The 21,267-nt window shown below is 50.4% G+C and overlaps 2 protein-coding genes across 2 annotated transcripts; one reads left to right on the top strand and one right to left on the bottom strand.

Moving 5' to 3' along the window:
• Positions 1-51: 51 nt before the first annotated feature.
• On the top strand, positions 52-5,894 carry LOC109885297 (uncharacterized). The gene is made up of 7 exons (XM_020477143.2): positions 52-880; positions 1,514-1,616; positions 1,728-1,778; positions 2,145-2,196; positions 2,294-2,521; positions 2,636-3,877; positions 3,993-5,894. The coding sequence occupies exons 3-7, from the start codon at positions 1,742-1,744 to the stop codon at positions 5,341-5,343; spliced, it is 2,910 nt and encodes a 969-aa protein (XP_020332732.2). The 5' UTR covers positions 52-880; positions 1,514-1,616; positions 1,728-1,741; the 3' UTR covers positions 5,344-5,894.
• On the bottom strand, positions 5,852-20,379 carry LOC116374069 (dystrotelin-like). The gene is made up of 14 exons (XM_031823845.1): positions 20,361-20,379; positions 20,038-20,112; positions 19,738-19,939; positions 19,568-19,653; positions 19,373-19,464; positions 18,614-18,685; positions 8,567-8,730; positions 7,879-7,990; positions 7,659-7,792; positions 7,397-7,553; positions 7,194-7,246; positions 6,965-7,106; positions 6,255-6,720; positions 5,852-6,171 (listed from the first exon to the last, which is right to left on the bottom strand). Exons 1-14 carry the CDS (start codon positions 20,377-20,379, stop codon positions 6,005-6,007), a joined length of 1,941 nt encoding a protein of 646 aa, XP_031679705.1. The 3' UTR covers positions 5,852-6,004.
• Between the last annotated feature and the right edge of the window lie 888 nt (positions 20,380-21,267).

Raw genomic sequence — 21,267 nt, 5'->3', positions numbered from 1 at the left:
TTCTAAAATGGGTTGTGTAGAGATTCATTGCATGTTCTAAACTGCTGAAATGTAGTAAAACGCATTGTATTTCCAGCTGTTTATGGTAATGTTACAACTTAGAGGATGCATAGAAATGGTTGGTGGAAATCTTCCATTGAGAGTTTCTGGTTTTGGGTGAAACACCCAAGTAAACACAGGCATATGTCTTGTTCTAGGTATCATCAGTAAACATTATGTAATGAGCACAGTCTTCATAAAGGATAAGTTGACTGCCATCTGACAAAAGTATAAGATCTCAGACCTTATATTCGGCTATTCAAACACGTTTCATTTCTTCCCATAGGGATGCCTGGACGACCGAGTTCTATGCATTTGGTCGGGTCTCCAAAAAAGTTACATGGCAGCTTTAAAGCTGTCATTCTGAAATGTTTCAACAGAATAAGGGCATAGCTCAGATTATTTTCAAAAATAAGAATTACCCTTAAATTCAATTGGCCCTTGGAAGACAATTATCGCAAAGTTAACCTGGGGACCCGAGGTACGCGAGACTCAGCAGAGTCACTTCCCTTTGATATTGCCACAGCATAGTTCAATGTCTGAATAAATATCTCTAGCTCAAGCCGTTTACATTGAAGAAAAATGGCCACAATTCCGGGGTGTTGCAAAATACTTAGCAATTTAGGGGGTTTCTCCTATAGAGCAATGCGACATCTGTCTGGTCGGCTTAGTTCATTGATTAACGTTATATGACCCAGCAAATATTTGCGAGATGGATGTCTTGCTTCCTCTTCCGTAAATCTCTGGTACCGGTAGGAGTTCGTGTCCGCTAGGCCGGGTAACGTCACTTCTCCGGGAAGAGAAGAGCAAAATACGGATGCCGAATGGAATAACAAAACAGGTGGAACGGCGGGAAGGAATGTTTGTGTGGATATGGAAACTAAACTCGTTAAAATTTACAACGGGTCTCTGCTGTATTATATTGCTCTAGCGTGTTTTTAGTCCCGGAATCTCACCGTGCAAGCATGGCTAGCTAACGTCAGTGAGGCTGCTACTACTAGCTAACATACGACATCAGCTATTTCCCAACTGTTTTAAAACTACGTTACTTGCTAGATACCCAAAGCTATGTTGTGTTCATTAATTATGCATATCAGCAGTGCTGCAGATTGCAGTCATCCAGCTAGCTCCTTGCTGTAGAAGCGAAATTGTGATTTCTTTTGAGAAAGCTAATCGAGGACAGAGCAGAAGGCCAAGTTGGCTTTCTGTGCCCAGCGTGTCCTCGTTCCAACCAATCACGGCGGAGCTTGCTGTCTAGCCGATTCACTCGCGCGATCTGCAGATTTCCAATGGAACCCCGCGCGCCGTGGAATAAAGAGCATACATGCAAGATACAGATCTCAGTAGGACTAAGCAATAACATTGGAATTGTAAACTAGCCAGATAACTTTTGTTGTATCCTTATGGCAATGCTGGAAAAGCAAATAACCTCTGAAATGCCGCATCTTTTAATTGTCATGTGTCACTACTTCAGTAGTTGGTCCAGAATCAGGTTGCCCTTGGAGATGGGAGACTGATCTGACATAATGTGATTGGCCAGCCTGAGACTGAAGCTTCCCTGACTCTTCCCCCAGCGAGTGAGTTGGTTTCTGGTGTTTTGGATATGATTTGTTTCATAACAAGCCACACAACTTTTATGTACAGGATACACTTTTATATTTTCGTATCCTCTTTGTGTGTCTTTTCAGATGTAGAACACCAAATGCCCGCTGACGAGCAGTCTGCCCCCTCTGCTCAAGGTAAGAGGACAGAAAGTACTACTAGCCAACTCTAATTACATTTTATTTGTAAAATATCCATGTTTAGCAGATGTTATTGTGGGTGTAGCGAAATGCTTGTGAGCGTGCATATAAGTTTGCAGTGTCTGAGCGTAAACGGCGTCAGTGTGCTAGCGTAGCATATAGCGCTGCCTCTATGAACTTGCCTCTGACTGGGTTTGAGCCAGGGTCCTCTAACTCACTAACACACGTGACCGCCCGCCTGCTTTGCAACGTATAGAAAATGATCCAATTCGATAGCACCATTTGCGATATTTCAAGCTAGCTTTGGAGTGAACGTCCTTATCTCTGATACACGAAGTTATGTTCTGTCTGTTTGTCTGACAGATGCAGAGCAGGGTCAGACAGATCCACAGAAGGAGATGGACACTCTTAGCAGGTGAGTCAACAAACACCCACAGGGTTTATTTGTCGTGTTTTGGTTGTGTCCACATCAGTTGTGTTGTGTTACATGTCGTGTTCTGCGTCTTCTCAAGGAGGGAGAGGGAGGAGGAGCAGCCCGGGCCGTCCAGAGTTCCTCCCCCCAGACAGGGCTACTGCAGCTGCTGCCAGATACTCTACAACAACGTGGAGCAGCACATCCTAAGCCCCAGACACAGGGAGGTGGTTCATAGCACTCGCACCTACGTCCCCTCTGGAAGCCTGATGGAGAGATTCTTATCTGACGTCATCCAGCATCACCCGCACCGCTACAACGACCCTCGGTAACACACACACACACAATCCGTTAACATCACCCTCAACTATCTATCCCTGTCAGTATTATTTCTGTCAGCCCGAGTCTCCTTCCTCTGATTTACCTTTCTGTGTGTCTTAAGCCCCACCCACGCTGACCTGCCATCTCTGAGCAGCCCGCTGGTTCCCAGGGAGGAGCTATTGGATCTCTGCGCCAGCAACGATGACGGGGCGTCGTTCGGAACCCGAGAGCACATGCCCAGCTCTGACGACTCTTCCTGTCAGCTCGTTTACGTACAGGAAGCGGATGTTGCCTCGGAAACAAGGACCAGCCAACCAGAAGAAGGTAGAGGGGGAAATGTGGGGTCAGAGAGGTTAACCCCAACTGCTCCAGACCAGGATATAAGACCAAGTTCTGAGGAAGGGACTCACTCACACACACCTTCCCCGGACCACTTACCAACACACCCCACGAGACCTTGTAGCCAGAAGCAAACCCCTCCTCCGCTCCACCGGAAAGCACACAGGAAGACCAACCGGCGGAGAGAGAGAGGGAGCAACTCCTCTTCCTCCATCCATCCTCCCTGCTCCCCCGCTTCTCCACAGTTGTGTGCTACCCCAACGGACCAGATAACCCAGGAAACACCAGAGAACCAGCCTCCCTATAGGCCGAGGGACCGGACCCCAGACCCCAAGCCCCGGACGGTAAACACTGGCTGGGCCGCGTGGGCGGGGGTGCCCCCATGGAGGCGGAGGGAGACCCAGAAGGAGCAGGCGTTCTCCAGTGACCACTCCGACCCCGAGGGGGACACGATAGAGGAGGTGATCCAGAGACACTGCTACGGCCGCAGTCCCACACAACACCACCAGGGGGACCACAACATATGGACAGGGGGGGAGAGAGGAGAGGCAAGGGGGGATACGGACAGCTTCCACCTTAGCCTCCCTGGCTCACTGGGAGTGGGATCGGATGAGGACTGGGATACCCCTGTGCAGGTGGCTATTGGGAGGGGGCAGGAGCGGAGGAAGGACATCCCTGTGGTCGTGGGCTTAAGGCAGGGTGGAGGGGAGCGGGAGGGCAGGGCCCTGGCCTGTCTCATGGAGGTACAGGTGAACATGGAGGACCAGATGTACACCAGCCAGCTGGATTCTGCCCTCAACCCTGAGACTAGGACAGCGGGGGAGGCAGGGATGGGGGAGACAGAGGGAGAAATGGAACAAACAGTGGAGGAGATTCTCCCTGCACTCCCCCACATCCCTGTGTCCTTCCTGGGGAAGACGTGGACCCAGGTGCTGCTGGAGGACGAGCAGAAGGTGGAGAACATGGTCCGAGAGTTCCGACAAGGAAGGTTCATCTGCTACTTCAAAAGCGAATCCCTCGCCAGGTACGCACAGACCAGATTTTGACCTGCCTCATCAGGAGTATTTCTACATCATTGAAATCCACCAAACGGCTACTATTCTCTCTCCTCATGTTGATATTTCTGATGTCATTCACAGGCATGGGAAGCGGAGCAGCAGAGATATGGAGCGTGGCCAGAAGGAGGGGTTGGAAGACGGGGGGTGGGTTCCCCTTGGTGACCATGACAATGAAGATGACGACCCAGAATGCCACAGGAGGGGGAGGGAGGTGTTTAGGCGGAGGAAAGTTAGTAGGAGTTATCGCCTGGCGTCCAGGTGTCAGGTGGTCAAAGTGAGTCACGGGACACAGACTACAGCAGCCATCATCCCCACCATCCGGCAGAGAACACTGGACCAGACGGGCACATCCCCGGACATCCTAACGCTGCCCTGTCAGGACCCCGGCGTTGACCAGGAGAAGACCCCAGAGATGAAGACAAGGCTGTGCTCTCTCCGCCTGCCTGTCTCCTACTCCCGCATCATGACCCCCCTGCAGCCCAAAACCACCCTGATCTATGTCCTCTCCTCCCCCGAAACTCCTCCCTTTGACCCCAAGCCCCGCCTCAGACCTATCGCCAGGGGCAACCGCAGCAGGAAAAGGTCATGTGACGGGTGTGAAGGCGACGTGGGGGCCAAGGTCAAATACAAAAGGGTTCCTCTGAGGTACTATGACCCTGCCACACACCGCATTCTGAAGACCCCCCCCAAGGGCTTGAATCTCACCCCCTCCTCCTCTGGCCTCCCCAGACCCCCCCAGTCCCACGTGGTCAGACAACTGTTCAGGAGCCTGAGTCCAGACATCAATACAGAGAGACAGGGGGGAGAGGGAGGGAGAGACGGGTCGGGGGGTAGGAGGAGGGGTCGTAGCGGGGACAGTGTGGCGTCGGGGTCACTCTTAGAGGCAGGGGGGTCATTTGGAGCTGAAGGTCAGGGTTCATCGGAGGCAGGGTCATCTGTGACTACGCCCTTTAGCCGCTCCTCTCTGTCCAATAGCAGCCGATTTCTACTGAGCACGCTCTCTCCCGACACAAACTCTAACCCAGAAGTGACCCGGCAGCGGAGGCGGAGAGGAGGAGAACGGAAGTTAAAGACGGACCGACCTCTAACTCCTGAGAAAGACCACTCTCCTCCGTACAGGCCTTGGACAAGAGGGGGTAGGGGAGAACGGCAACCAGCAAGACGCAGCTCAAAAAGGGGGCGACCACCTCAAATCAGCCCTCCACCTAAACCCCCACCACCCCAGGACCTCTCTCCCACAGTCCGGTCCAGGAAAGGGTCCTCGAGACGGGTCGCAGAGAGTAAGAAACTCCCAAGGCCCAAAAGCCCAGCCAGGGGGGTCACTTCGACCCCTCTGAAACAGGCCATCAGAACACCAAGCCGCCGGTCGTCCCCCCGACACACCCCTGCTCCACTGCTCACCCGAACACTGAGGAGGAGCGTGAGGAGATGACGGGATGCATCTCAACAGTCTACAGGGGCTTCCTTTCCTTGTCTCCTTTCCTCCAGATACACTGACATGAAATAAAATGGGCGTGTTTAGCAGGGTGAATGTTCATAATGTAGCAAATACAAATGTTACTACTTCACATGATAAGAGCTTTGTCTGCTCCACTTCATTACAATTCTACCTGAAACGTTGACTGTTTCCACATTGCTTTCTCCTGTCCTGCTCTCAGTGCAGATGAAGGAGAGGAGACGAGGAGCATCTATTGAGATGTACCCTGGCTCTCTGAAGAGACGGGGTGAGAGAGAGAATGTAGAGAAGTGGAGGAGAGATTGCCTCTTCCTCTCTCCTCTGCTTCCCATCCTTCTCTCATACGGTCATGTTTTGCACAGAAACCAGCAGCAGAATAGTTAGCAGGATGTTTGTCAAGCTGTCTGTTTTGACGTGGTGGTTGTTGTGCTCTCAGTTTTATTTTTTACAATCAGGATATTTTTTTACGTTTATAAGGATTTTGTCAAAAGCTTGTTTATTTAATAAATAATGTACATGAATTAAAACATTTTGTCATAGGTTTCTCTAATGAAAGAGCAGAATCATTTCAGTACAACTGTGCTACATACAAATATCAGGAAAGTACACAATAACTCACATCATCAGGCGACAAAGTCTAGAGAAGCCTTCTGGATACATATTCTGGCCTGTGGTTGTGTAGGAGGATGGGGCATGAAGTGTGTTCGTTTGGGACGGAGTGTGTGTTCACTGCATAGACAAGATTACACACCGAGTCCCCCACTTCCTCTGCAGCCTCCAACAACTCCAACTCCCGTCTGCAGTCTGGAGAAACATACTCATACCTTAATACACACACATAAGTGTAGTAGTGTGTAGAACTAGAGAGAGCTCATCCCTAAACTCACCTGTATGTGTGTAAGTGTGTAGCGACAGCTCACTTATTAGTCGTTGCACCAGCTCACACAGTCGCTCCTCCTCCGCTAAACTACACATCCCAGAATACTCCTCTTCAGAGACACTCTGGTCTTTCATTGGCCCAGTGACCTGCCCATCACAGGGCTGTGGGTTAGAGGTAATTGTGGGAGTATGAGTCTCTGTGACTGAGTCAGTCTCAGTCTGCTCCTCTTCATCATCACCTCTCTGTTCTTCTGTCTTCATCTCATTCCTCTGCATCTTTGCTGTACAACATTCATCCTCCTCTTCCCTCTCCTCCCTCTCCTCCTCCTCTTCTCTTTCTCTGGATCCAGAGGAAGATGCAGAGCTCTGGGACTCTACAGGACAGGCTATGTCTCTCTCTGGCCTGTATTTAGCATGTGGGATGACATTAGCATGAGGCATGATGTCAGCATGTGTCCCTGACATGCTAAGAGCCTGTTGAAAGGAAGAGGGACATTTTAGCACAGCGTGTCAGGCCTGTAGTCTGAAGTGTGTGTGTGTGTCTACCTGTGAGCATATCCTGCAACCTGAGTTTGTGTGTGTGTGTGTGTCTACCTGTGAGATCATGTCCTGCAGTCTGTGTGTGTGTGTGTGTCTACCTGTGACATCATGTCCTGCAGTCTGTGTGTGTGTGTCTACCTGTGACATCATGTCCTGCAGTCTGTGTGTGTGTGTCTACCTGTGACATCATGTCCTGCAGTCTGAGGTTGTGTTGTCTCAGAGTCTCCATGTTGGCCTCCATCTCAGAGCAGCGGTACTCCAGCGAGCCCTGCTCCGACTGAACCGTTACCCTCCACACCTGCAGCTCCCTCTCCAGCAGCCTGACACACACGTGTAATGAGCATCACCCAGACTATAGGTTAGGCGCTAGGTTAGGAGGTTAGAGTGCTACAGTGATTGAGGCTCACCATTTGTCCCTCTGCAGGTCCTTGATGTCCTTAATGAGGACAGAGTCTCTCCTCTGGGGACAGAAACAACAGACATGAATCAATAGAGGATCTAGTGGAGAGCATCAATAATCTTCTGAAGATTCATTTAGCATAAGTCTGAACCGTACTAAAAATCCACTGGGCTGAGAGGTGAGGTGAGAAGGGTAGAGGTGAAAGGTCACCTGTGGCTGTGCTTCCTCCTGCTCTTCCTCAGTTTGCAGGGCTTTAGATGCCTTCCTGGGCCGAACAGCTGGGGGTGTGGCCAGCAGTTGGGGAGGATTAGTGGGAGGGGCTCTGTCCTCAGCGGCAGACTGAGGTGAAGGGTCAGGGGTGGTGAAGCTGTAAACACAGAAAATACAATGGAAACATGTATTACTCTTTTAAAACTAAAACAAAAGTTCTTCCCTTTTGGTATACACACAGGTCCATCTCTGATTGGTCTACCTGGTCTGCGGCTCCCCTCGTGACTCCGCCCTGATTAGGCACCTCCTCTCTGCCTCCCTGTGTGTGTATCGCCGTGGTAATAAGGCTTGGCGGGCGCTGTATGCTAATGAGGCTAGGGATTCTTTCCAGGATGGCTGGAGACGAAACACAACAGTCAATCACCAGTGTGTGTGTGTGTGTGTGTGTGTGTGTGTGTGTGTGTGTGTGTGTGTACCTATACCTGAGTGCAGTGCTCCAGCACTGGGTGGGAGCTCTTGTGTTTTTTTGTGTGTCTCTCTGTCAGGAAGCAGGTTTGGCACAGATGAAGGTTCACACACTTCATACAGCGATACCTACAACACAGAGAGAGAGTCTCAGACACACACACTTCATACAGCGATACCTACAACACAGAGAGAGAGTCTCAGACACACACACTTCATACAGCGATACCTACAACACAGAGAGAGTCTGAGACACACACACACTTCATACAGCGATACCTACAACACAGAGAGAGAGTCTGAGACACACACACACTTCATACAGCGATACCTACAACACAGAGAGAGAGAATCTCAGACACACACACACACACACTTCATACAGCGATACCTACAACACAGAGAGAGAGTCTCAGACACACACACACACTTCATACAGCGATACCTACAACACAGAGAGAGAGTCTCAGACACACAGACACACTTCATACAGCGATACCTACAACACAGAGAGAGATTTTCAGACACACACACACACTTCATACAGCGATACCTACAACACAGAGAGAGAGTCTCAGACACACAGACACACACACACTTCATACAGCGATACCTACAACACAGAGAGAGAGAGTCTCAGACACGCACACATTACACAGACACACACACACATCATGCAGCAACATATGGGGCACAGACACCCACCTAAGTCCAGTGATGGGGTAGGCCTTGCAGGTGTGGCAGCGTACGGAGTGTGTGACATTCTCGCTGACTGACAGGCGGTACAGGGTGGGGAGCCACAGCAACAGACAGGGCTCACACTGCAGCCATGAGAGGACATGCTCCTCACAAACACACGCACTCAGCACCTACACACACACACAAACACTTTCAGTATCTATCTAACTGCTGATTATTTACATAAACGCCCATCATCTACATGTGATTACAGTAATTACAGTAAATGAGTAAATGAGTACTATCAAAAATAATGGAAAATGAAAAGAAGAATGTATTCTCCTAACCCTGTTCTCCTGACCCTAACCCTGTTCTCCTGACCCTAACCCTGTTCTCCTGACCCTAACCCTGTTCTCCTGACGCTAACCCTGTTCTCCTAACCCTGTTCTCCTGACCCTAACCCTGTTCTCCTGACCCTAACCCTGTTCTCCTGACCCTAACCCTGTTCTCCTAACCCTGTTCTCCTGACCCTAACCCTGTTCTCCTAACCCTGTTCTCCTGACCCTAACCCTGTTCTCCTGACCCTAACCCTGTTCTCCTAACCCTGTTCTCCTGACCCTGTTCTCCTGACCCTAACCCTGTTCTCCTGACCCTGTTCTCCTGACCCTAACCCTATTCTCCTGACCCTAACCCTGTTCTCCTGACCCTAACCCTATTCTCCTGACCCTAACCCTGTTCTCCTGACCTTAACCCTGTTTTCCTGACTCTAACCTTGTTCTCCTGACCCTAACCCTATTCTCCTGACCCTAACCCTGTTCTCCTGACCCTAACCCTATTCTCCTGACCCTAACCCTGTTCTCCTGACCCTTACCCTGTTCTCCTGACCCTGTTTTCCTACCCCTGTTCTCCTGACCCTGGTCTCCTGACCCTCAATCTATTCTCCCAACCCTGTTCTCCTGACCCTAACCCTGTTCTCCTGACCCTAACCCTATTCTCCTGACCCTAACCCTGTTCTCCTGACCCTAACCCTGTTCTCCTGACCCTGTTTCCTAACCCTATTCTCCTGACCCTAACCCTGTTTTCCTGACTCTAACCTTGTTCTCCTGACCCTAACCCTATTCTCCTGACCCTAAACCTGTTCTCCTGCCCCTGTTCTCCTGACCCTAACCCTGTTCTCCTGACCCTAACCCTATTCTCCTGACCCTAACCCTATTCCCCTGACCCTAACCCTGTTTTCCTGACCCTAACCTTGTTCTCCTGACCCTTACCCTGTTCTCCTGACCCTAAACCTGTTCTCCTGACCCTGTTTCCTAACCATGTTCTCCTGACCCTAACCTTGTTCTTCTGACCCTTATCCTGTTCTCCTGACCCTAACCCTATTCTCCTGACCCTAACCCTGTTTTCCTGACCCTAACCTTGTTCTCCTGACCCTTACCCTGTTCTCCTGACCCTAAACCTGTTCTCCTGACCCTGTTTCCTAACCGTGTTCTCCTGACCCTAACCTTGTTCTCCTGACCCTTATCCTGTTCTCCTGACCCTTACCCTGTTTTCCTACCCCTGTTCTGCTGACCCTGTTCTCCTGACCCTAACCCTATTCTCCCGACCCTGTTTTCCTAACCCTGTTCCCCTGACCATAACCCTGTTCTCCTGACCCTGTTTCCTAACCATGTTCTCCTGACCCTAACCTTGTTCTCCTGATCCTAACCCTGTTCTCCTGACCCTGTTTTCCTACCGCTGTTCTCCTGACCATGTTCTCCTGACCCTAACCCTATTCTCCCGACCCTGTTTTCCTAACCCTCTTCTCTTGACCCTAAACCTGTTCTCCTGACCCTAACCCTGTTCTCCTGACCCTAACCCTGTTCTCCTGACCCTGTCTCCTGACCCTATTCTCCTGACCCTAACCCTGTTTTCCTGACTCTAACCCTGTTCTCCTGACCCTCAACCTATTCTCCCAACCCTGTTCTCCTGACCCTAACCCTGTTCTCCTGACCCTAACCCTGTTCTCCTGACCCTAACCCTGTTCTCCTGACCCTAACCCTATTCTCCTGACCCTAAACCTGTTCTCCTGCCCCTGTTGTCCTGACCCTAACCCTGTTCTCCTGACCCTAACCCTGTTCTCCTGACCCTGTCTCCTGACCCTATTCTCCTGACCCTAACCCTGTTTTCCTGACTCTAACCCTGTTCTCCTGACCCTCAACCTATTCTCCCAACCCTGTTCTCCTGACCCTAACCCTGTTCTCCTGACCCTAACCCTGTTCTCCTGACCCTAACCCTGTTCTCCTGACCCTAACCCTATTCTCCTGACCCTAAACCTGTTCTCCTGCCCCTGTTCTCCTGACCCTAACCCTGTTCTCCTGACCCTAACCCTATTCTCCTGACCCTAACCCTATTCCCCTGACCCTAACCCTGTTTTCCTGACCCTAACCTTGTTCTCCTGACCCTTACCCTGTTCTCCTGACCCTAAACCTGTTCTCCTGACCCTGTTTCCTAACCATGTTCTCCTGACCCTAACCTTGTTCTCCTGACCCTTATCCTGTTCTCCTGACCCTAACCCTATTCTCCTGACCCTAACCCTGTTTTCCTGACCCTAACCTTGTTCTCCTGACCCTTACCCTGTTCTCCTGACCCTGTTTCCTAACCATGTTCTCCTGACCCTAACCTTGTTCTCCTGACCCTTATCCTGTTCTCCTGACCCTTACCCTGTTTTCCTACCCCTGTTCTGCTGACCCTGTTCTCCTGACCCTAACCCTATTCTCCCGACCCTGTTTTCCTAACCCTGTTCCCCTGACCATAACCCTGTTCTCCTGACCCTGTTTCCTAACCATGTTCTCCTGACCCTAACCTTGTTCTTCTGACCCTTATCCTGTTCTCCTGACCCTAACCCTATTCTCCTGACCCTAACCCTGTTTTCCTGACCCTAACCTTGTTCTCCTGACCCTTACCCTGTTCTCCTGACCCTAAACCTGTTCTCCTGACCCTGTTTCCTAACCGTGTTCTCCTGACCCTAACCTTGTTCTCCTGACCCTTATCCTGTTCTCCTGACCCTTACCCTGTTTTCCTACCCCTGTTCTGCTGACCCTGTTCTCCTGACCCTAACCCTATTCTCCCGACCCTGTTTTCCTAACCCTGTTCCCCTGACCATAACCCTGTTCTCCTGACCCTGTTTCCTAACCATGTTCTCCTGACCCTAACCTTGTTCTCCTGATCCTAACCCTGTTCTCCTGACCCTGTTTTCCTACCGCTGTTCTCCTGACCATGTTCTCCTGACCCTAACCCTATTCTCCCGACCCTGTTTTCCTAACCCTCTTCTCTTGACCCTAAACCTGTTCTCCTGACCCTAACCCTGTTCTCCTGACCCTAACCCTGTTCTCCTGACCCTGTCTCCTGACCCTATTCTCCTGACCCTAACCCTGTTTTCCTGACTCTAACCCTGTTCTCCTGACCCTCAACCTATTCTCCCAACCCTGTTCTCCTGACCCTAACCCTGTTCTCCTGACCCTAACCCTGTTCTCCTGACCCTAACCCTGTTCTCCTGACCCTAACCCTATTCTCCTGACCCTAAACCTGTTCTCCTGCCCCTGTTGTCCTGACCCTAACCCTGTTCTCCTGACCCTAACCCTATTCTCCTGACCCTAACCCTATTCCCCTGACCCTAACCCTGTTTTCCTGACCCTAACCTTGTTCTCCTGACCCTTACCCTGTTCTCCTGACCCTAAACCTGTTCTCCTGACCCTGTTTCCTAACCATGTTCTCCTGACCCTAACCTTGTTCTCCTGACCCTAACCTTGTTCTCCTGACCCTTATCCTGTTCTCCTGACCCTAACCCTATTCTCCTGACCCTAACCCTGTTTTCCTGACCCTAACCTTGTTCTCCTGACCCTTACCCTGTTCTCCTGACCCTGTTTCCTAACCATGTTCTCCTGACCCTGTTTTCCTACCGCTGTTCTCCTGACCATGTTCTCCTGACCCTAACCCTATTCTCCCGACCCTGTTTTCCTAACCCTCTTCTCTTGACCCTAAACCTGTTCTCCTGACCCTAACCCTGTTCTCCTGACCCTAACCCTGTTCTCCTGACCCTGTCTCCTGACCCTATTCTCCTGACCCTAACCCTGTTTTCCTGACTCTAACCCTGTTCTCCTGACCCTCAACCTATTCTCCCAACCCTGTTCTCCTGACCCTAACCCTGTTCTCCTGACCCTAACCCTGTTCTCCTGACCCTAACCCTATTCTCCTGACCCTAAACCTGTTCTCCTGCCCCTGTTCTCCTGACCCTAACCCTGTTCTCCTGACCCTAACCCTATTCTCCTGACCCTAACCCTATTCCCCTGACCCTAACCCTGTTTTCCTGACCCTAACCTTGTTCTCCTGACCCTTACCCTGTTCTCCTGACCCTAAACCTGTTCTCCTGACCCTGTTTCCTAACCATGTTCTCCTGACCCTAACCTTGTTCTCCTGACCCTTATCCTGTTCTCCTGACCCTAACCCTATTCTCCTGACCCTAACCCTGTTTTCCTGACCCTAACCTTGTTCTCCTGACCCTTACCCTGTTCTCCTGACCCTGTTTCCTAACCATGTTCTCCTGACCCTAACCTTGTTCTCCTGACCCTTATCCTGTTCTCCTGACCCTTACCCTGTTTTCCTACCCCTGTTCTGCTGACCCTGTTCTCCTGACCCTAACCCTATTCTCCCGACCCTGTTTTCCTAACCCTGTTCCCCTGACCATAACCCTGTTCTCCTGACCCTGTTTCCTAACCATGTTCTCCTGACCCTAACCTTGTTCTCCTGACCCTAACCCTGTTCTCCTGACCCTGTTTTCCTACCCCTGTTCTCCTGACCATGTTCTCCTGACCCTAACCCTATTCTCCCGACCCTGTTTTCCTAACCCTCTTCTCTTGACCCTAAACCTGTTCTCCTGACCCTAACCCTGTTCTCCTGACCCTAACCCTGTTCTCCTGACCCTGTCTCCTGACCCTGTTTTCCTACCCCTGTTCTCCTGACCCTAACCCTATTCTCCCGACCCTGTTTTCCTAACCCCGTTCTCCTGACCCTAACCTTGTTCTCCTGACCCTAACCCTGTTCTCCCGACCCTAACCCTGTTCTCCTGACCCTGTTTCCTAACCCTATTCTCCTGACCCTAACCCTATTCTCCTGACCCTAACCCTATTCCCCTGACCCTAACCCTGTTTTCCTGACCCTAACCTTGTTCTCCTGACCCTTACCCTGTTCTCCTGACCCTAAACCTGTTCTCCTGACCCTGTTTCCTAACCATGTTCTCCTGACCCTAACCTTGTTCTTCTGACCCTTATCCTGTTCTCCTGACCCTAACCCTATTCTCCTGACCCTAACCCTGTTTTCCTGACCCTAACCTTGTTCTCCTGACCCTTACCCTGTTCTCCTGACCCTAAACCTGTTCTCCTGACCCTGTTTCCTAACCATGTTCTCCTGACCCTAACCTTGTTCTCCTGACCCTTATCCTGTTCTCCTGACCCTTACCCTGTTTTCCTACCCCTGTTCTGCTGACCCTGTTCTCCTGACCCTAACCCTATTCTCCCGACCCTGTTTTCCTAACCCTGTTCCCCTGACCATAACCCTGTTCTCCTGACCCTGTTTCCTAACCATGTTCTCCTGACCCTAACCTTGTTCTCCTGATCCTAACCCTGTTCTCCTGACCCTGTTTTCCTACCGCTGTTCTCCTGACCATGTTCTCCTGACCCTAACCCTATTCTCCCGACCCTGTTTTCCTAACCCTCTTCTCTTGACCCTAAACCTGTTCTCCTGACCCTAACCCTGTTCTCCTGACCCTAACCCTGTTCTCCTGACCCTGTCTCCTGACCCTATTCTCCTGACCCTAACCCTGTTTTCCTGACTCTAACCCTGTTCTCCTGACCCTCAACCTATTCTCCCAACCCTGTTCTCCTGACCCTAACCCTGTTCTCCTGACCCTAACCCTGTTCTCCTGACCCTAACCCTGTTCTCCTGACCCTAACCCTATTCTCCTGACCCTAACCCTATTCCCCTGACCCTAACCCTGTTTTCCTGACCCTAACCTTGTTCTCCTGACCCTTACCCTGTTCTCCTGACCCTAAACCTGTTCTCCTGACCCTGTTTCCTAACCATGTTCTCCTGACCCTAACCTTGTTCTCCTGACCCTTATCCTGTTCTCCTGACCCTAACCCTATTCTCCTGACCCTAACCCTATTCTCCCGACCCTGTTTTCCTAACCCTCTTCTCTTGAACCTAAACCTGTTCTCCTGACCCTAACCCTGTTCTCCTGACCCTAACCCTGTTCTCCTGACCCTGTCTCCTGACCCTGTTTTCCTACCCCTGTTCTCCTGACCCTAACCCTATTCTCCCGACCCTGTTTTCCTAACCCCGTTCTCCTGACCCTAACCTTGTTCTCCTGACCCTAACCCTGTTCTCCCGACCCTAACCCTGTTCTCCTGACCCTGTTTCCTAACCATGTTCTCCTGACCCTAACCTTGTTCTCCTGACCCTTATCCTGTTCTCCTGACCCTTACCCTGTTTTCCTACCCCTGTTCTGCTGACCCTGTTCTCCTGACCCTAACCCTATTCTCCCGACCCTGTTTTCCTAACCCTGTTCCCCTGACCATAACCCTGTTCTCCTGACCCTGTTTCCTAACCATGTTCTCCTGACCCTAACCTTGTTCTCCTGATCCTAACCCTGTTCTCCTGACCCTGTTTTCCTACCGCTGTTCTCCTGACCATGTTCTCCTGACCCTAACCCTATTCTCCCGACCCTGTTTTCCTAACCCTCTTCTCTTGACCCTAAACCTGTTCTCCTGACCCTAACCCTGTTCTCCTGACCCTAACCCTGTTCTCCTGACCCTGTCTCCTGACCCTATTCTCCTGACCCTAACCCTGTTTTCCTGACTCTAACCCTGTTCTCCTGACCCTCAACCTATTCTCCCAACCCTGTTCTCCTGACCCTAACCCTGTTCTCCTGACCCTAACCCTGTTCTCCTGACCCTAACCCTGTTCTCCTGACCCTAACCCTATTCTCCTGACCCTAAACCTGTTCTCCTGCCCCTGTTCTCCTGACCCTAACCCTGTTCTCCTGACCCTAACCCTATTCTCCTGACCCTAACCCTATTCCCCTGACCCTAACCCTGTTTTCCTGACCCTAACCTTGTTCTCCTGACCCTTACCCTGTTCTCCTGACCCTAAACCTGTTCTCCTGACCCTGTTTCCTAACCATGTTCTCCTGACCCTAACCTTGTTCTCCTGACCCTTATCCTGTTCTCCTGACCCTAACCCTATTCTCCTGACCCTAACCTTGTTCTCCTGACCCTTACCCTGTTCTCCTGACCCTAAACCTGTTCTCCTGACCCTGTTTCCTAACCATGTTCTCCTGACCCTAACCATGTTCTCCTGACCCTAACCTTGTTCTCCTGACCCTTACCCTGTTCTCCTGACCCTGTTTCCTAACCATAACCTTGTTCTCCTGACCCTTATCCTGTTCTCCTGACCCTTACCCTGTTTTCCTACCCCTGTTCTGCTGACCCTGTTCTCCTGACCCTAACCCTATTCTCCCGACCCTGTTTTCCTAACCCTGTTCCCCTGACCATAACCCTGTTCTCCTGACCCTGTTTCCTAACCATGTTCTCCTGACCCTAACCTTGTTCTCCTGACCCTAACCCTGTTCTCCTGACCCTGTTTTCCTACCCCTGTTCTCCTGACCATGTTCTCCTGACCCTAACCCTATTCTCCCGACCCTGTTTTCCTAACCCTCTTCTCTTGACCCTAAACCTGTTCTCCTGACCCTAACCCTGTTCTCCTGACCCTAACCCTGTTCTCCTGACCCTGTCTCCTGACCCTATTCTCCTGACCCTAACCCTGTTTTCCTGACTCTAACCCTGTTCTCCTGACCCTCAACCTATTCTCCCAACCCTGTTCTCCTGACCCTAACCCTGTTCTCCTGACCCTAACCCTGTTCTCCTGACCCTAACCCTGTTCTCCTGACCCTAACCCTATTCTCCTGACCCTAAACCTGTTCTCCTGCCCCTGTTCTCCTGACCCTAACCCTGTTCTCCTGACCCTAACCCTATTCTCCTGACCCTAACCCTATTCCCCTGACCCTAACCCTGTTTTCCTGACCCTAACCTTGTTCTCCTGACCCTTACCCTGTTCTCCTGACCCTAAACCTGTTCTCCTGACCCTGTTTCCTAACCATGTTCTCCTGACCCTAACCTTGTTCTCCTGACCCTTATCCTGTTCTCCTGACCCTAACCCTATTCTCCTGACCCTAACCTTGTTCTCCTGACCCTTACCCTGTTCTCCTGACCCTAAACCTGTTCTCCTGACCCTGTTTCCTAACCATGTTCTCCTGACCCTAACCATGTTCTCCTGACCCTAACCTTGTTCTCCTGACCCTTACCCTGTTCTCCTGACCCTGTTTCCTAACCATAACCTTGTTCTCCTGACCCTTATCCTGTTCTCCTGACCCTTACCCTGTTTTCCTACCCCTGTTCTGCTGACCCTGTTCTCCTGACCCTAACCCTATTCTCCCGACCCTGTTTTCCTAACCCTGTTCCCCTGACCATAACCCTGTTCTCCTGACCCTGTTTCCTAACCATGTTCTCCTGACCCTAACCTTGTTCTCCTGACCCTAACCCTGTTCTCCTGACCCTGTTTTCCTACCCCTGTTCTCCTGACCATGTTCTCCTGACCCTAACCCTATTCTCCCGACCCTGTTTTCCTAACCCTCTTCTCTTGAACCTAAACCTGTTCTCCTGACCCTAACCCTGTTCTCCTGACCCTAACCCTGTTCTCCTGACCCTGTCTCCTGACCCTGTTTTCCTACCCCTGTTCTCCTGACCCTAACCCTATTCTCCCAACCCTGTTTTCCTAACCCCGTTCTCCTGACCCTAACCTTGTTCTCCTGACCCTAACCCTGTTCTCCCGACCCTAACCCTGTTCTCCTGACCCTGTTTCCTAACCCTATTCTCCTGACCCTAACCCAAATCTCCTGACCCTAACCCTGTTTTCCTGACCCTGTTTTCCTACACCTGTTCTCCTAACCCTGTTCTCCTGACCCTGTTTTCCTACACCTGTTCTCCTAACCCTGTTCTCCTGACCCTAACCCTGTTCTCCTGACCCCAACCCTATTCTCCTGACCCTGTTTTCCTAACCCTGTTCTCCTGACCCTGTTCTCCTGACCCTAACCATGTTCTTCTGTCCCTGTTCTCCTGACCCTAACCATGTTCTCCTGTCCCTGTTCTCCTAACCCTAACCCTGTTCTCTTAACCCTGTTCTCCTGACCATGTTCTCCTAACCCTAACCCTGTTCTCTTAACCCTGTTCTCCTGACCATGTTCTCCTGACCCTAACCATGTTCTTCTGTCCCTGTTCTCCTGACCCTAACCATGTTCTCCTGTCCCTGTTCTCCTAACCCTAACCCTGTTCTCTTAACCCTGTTCTCCTGACCATGTTCTCCTAACCCTAACCCTGTTCTATTAACCCTGTTCTCCTGACCATGTTATCCTAGCCCTAACCCTGTTCTCCTGACCATGTTATCCTAGCCCTAACCCTGTTCTCCTGACCATGTTATCCTAGCCCTAACCCTGTTCTCTTAATCCTATTCTCTGGACACTGTTCTCCTGTCCCTGTTCTCCTAACCCTAACCCTAACCCTGTTCTCCTGTCCCTGTTCTCCCGACCATGTTCTCCTAGCCCTAACCCTGTTCTCCTAATCCTAACCCTGTTCTCCTGACCCTGTTCTCCTGTCCCTGTTCTCCTAACCTTGTTCTCTTGACATTGACCTTGTTCTACTAACACCTGTAGTGACCTCTAAAGAATGTCTTCTGTCATTTATTAACTCATTTAGTTACAGATCTAGGGATCTTGACGGACTTAAACCCATAGCCATAACCAACTCCCCCCTAACTGTATGACCAACACCCCAACCCCATAACCAACTCCTCCAAACCCCATGACCAACTGACGATCACACACACACTTACCCCACTGAAGCAGGAACGAACAGCTGTCTCAGCTGAGCCAAACACATGGTTCTCTTGCACTACAGCCGGCACCTACAGATACACACACACACTTACCCCACTGAAGCAGGAACGAACGGCTGTCTCAGCTGAGCCAAACACATGGTTCTCCTGCACTACAGCTGGCACCTACAGACACACACACACACATAGGCTAGACATCTGGTCAAATGGCTACCCAGAATATTGGCAGTACCCCCCCCCCCCCCCTCTTCTTTACACCACTGCTACTCTCTGTTGTCATCTATGCATAGTCACTTTAATAACTCTACCTACATGTACATACTACCTCAACTAACGGGTGCCCCGGCACATTGACTCTGTATCGGTACCACCCTGTATATAGTCTCGCTATTGTTATTTTACTGCTGCTCTTTAATTACTCATTCTTATCTGTATTTTTTGGAAACTGCATTGTTGGTAAGGAGCTCGTAAGTAAAGCATTTCACTGTAAGGTTTGTTGTATTCGCCGCATGTGACGAGTAAAATTTGATTTGATAATCATGTGAGGTAGTACTCAGGTGTGTGTGTGTGTGTGTGTGTGTGTGTGTGTGTGTGTGTGTCTGTGTGTGTGTGTGTGTGTGTCTGTGTGTGTGTCTGTGTGTGTATGTCTGTGTGTGTGTGTGTGTGTGTGTGTGTGTGTGTCTGTGTGTGTGTCTGTGTGTGTGTGTGTGTCTGTGTGTGTGTGTGTGTCTGTGTGTGTGTGTGTCTGTGTGTGTGTGTCTGTGTGTGTGTGTGTGTGTGTGTGTGTGTGTGTGTGTGTCTGTGTGTGTGTGTGTGTGTGTGTGTGTGTGTGTGTGTGTGTGTGTGTCTAACCTGGCTGAGGTCTTGCAGTACGACTCTGAGACCACTCCTGCTCACCGTGCCGCTCTCTCTCCCACTGCACCTCTCTGCCAGACGAACCAGAGCTGCAACACACACAGGGAATGAACACAGAGTGTATATCATGTGTGTGTGTGTGTGTGTGTGTGTGTGTGTGTGTGTGTGTGTGTGTGTGTGTGTGTTACTTACCTTTATGTTTGGCTGAGAGTGTGTCTGCTGAGAGAGAGATGAGAGCGGCTTCAACTGACCTGCGACAGACAGCGCCAGTCTGTCCCCTGGGAAAGACATACACCCTTTAGTTTACAGACGAAGTGTGTGTTTGAACAGTAGTGTGTGTTTGAACAGTTGTGTGTCCTCACCGGTCAAACAGTCTGTACAGCAGTCTGCAAGTCTGTTCTGGCGCCTCTGCCGACACCTGCCCAGGTACTTCCTGTGACACGCTTTGGAACATCCTGTTTATGCACTGTCTCACTTCCTGTTCACTAAGCCCCGCCCCAGTGTCCCGGGCTCCACCCAGAGAGCACAGGGCTGGGATGAGCTCCCGCAGTGTCACAACATGCACTGTAACACACATTCAGAGCATTACAAACATACACTGTAACAGATTACACACACCTAAGAAGCATTTCATTTAAACACACACACACACACACACTCACTATGGCAGAGTTTCTGTAAGGAGCGGAGCTTCATTGCAGTGCGATACACAGCAGGACGCACTTCATTCAACCCCTCTGGAAAGAAGACACACAAAATGAGGTTTGGAACACAGGTAACACACAGAATAATGAGGAAGAACACATAATATAGAAATAGAACACTAGAACATTAGAACATAGAGCATGGACCACAGAACTAGAACATATATGTAGATATGGTAATACATGACTAGGGCTAGGGCACAATGCACAACAAGAGATTAAACAGAATAGAGCCCTTTACTGAACGTGACCCTCTGAGCTCTAACATAGAACTTACTCACCAATGCTATCCATATCCATGAGGGTATCACACTTGTGCCTGAGTAAAGAGTGATGAAGGTCATTTACACACACATAACATTACAAGGTCTAAGCCTTATCTCTAAAAGAACATCTAAAATACAGACTGACACATGATTGGACAAATAAGGTGTCAGATTAGAATATCTGGGACTAGATTTGTTGTTAGCCAACCGAATGAATTGATCGGAGAGGAAAGAAGGCGTGAGAGACATGTATGCAGGAGGTCGTAGGAGGAATCATGGAACAAGAACAGGAATATTAGGACAGGGACACAGACACTTGGATTTCTGAGGAGGAATTGAGGTGGAAAGAGAGGAAGAAGATGTTGAAGAGAATGAGGAAAGCAGAGGTTGGATTTGAATGAGTTTTGGAGGGGAAATGGAAGTGAATGAGGGCGAGTTAAGTGAGATGGAAGGTGTGGTGAAAAGCTTGGAACCTGAGCTTGGCATCGTTGGTCATGGTAAAGAAGATCCTGGTTTAAGTAGGAGTGAGAAAGTGGACCTTTGTCTTTTGGCAGATCCATTTGTGGTTTCAGGGTGAGTGAGAAAGGAGTTGGGTGCAGTTGAATCAGTGAAGTACACATTAAGTCATAGGTCATAAATCATGCTTTTGGACAGGGGATAGTACATCATTTGCTACTGATGATCACACACACATTTACCCCACTGAAGCAGGAACGCAATTTGGGCCAAGGCCTGTTTCTTGCTTTGCTCTTAGGAACCATTGAAAGTAGGGATTTTTGGCTTAGCATTAAGTGTGGAGGTGGAGCAATTGAAGTTGAAGATTCCTGGTGTTTGTGATGCGAAACGTTTGGTGTGACGCAGGCTTGTGGTCATGTCACAGCAGAGTGTAGGAGGGAGATTCCAAGACATGGGTAGTGTGCAG

The sequence above is a fragment of the Oncorhynchus kisutch genome, linkage group LG5 (genome assembly GCF_002021735.2).
Source record: "Oncorhynchus kisutch isolate 150728-3 linkage group LG5, Okis_V2, whole genome shotgun sequence".
NCBI classification, from domain to species: Eukaryota; Metazoa; Chordata; class Actinopteri; order Salmoniformes; family Salmonidae; genus Oncorhynchus; species Oncorhynchus kisutch.
This window is presented reverse-complemented; position numbering and strand designations above follow the sequence as displayed.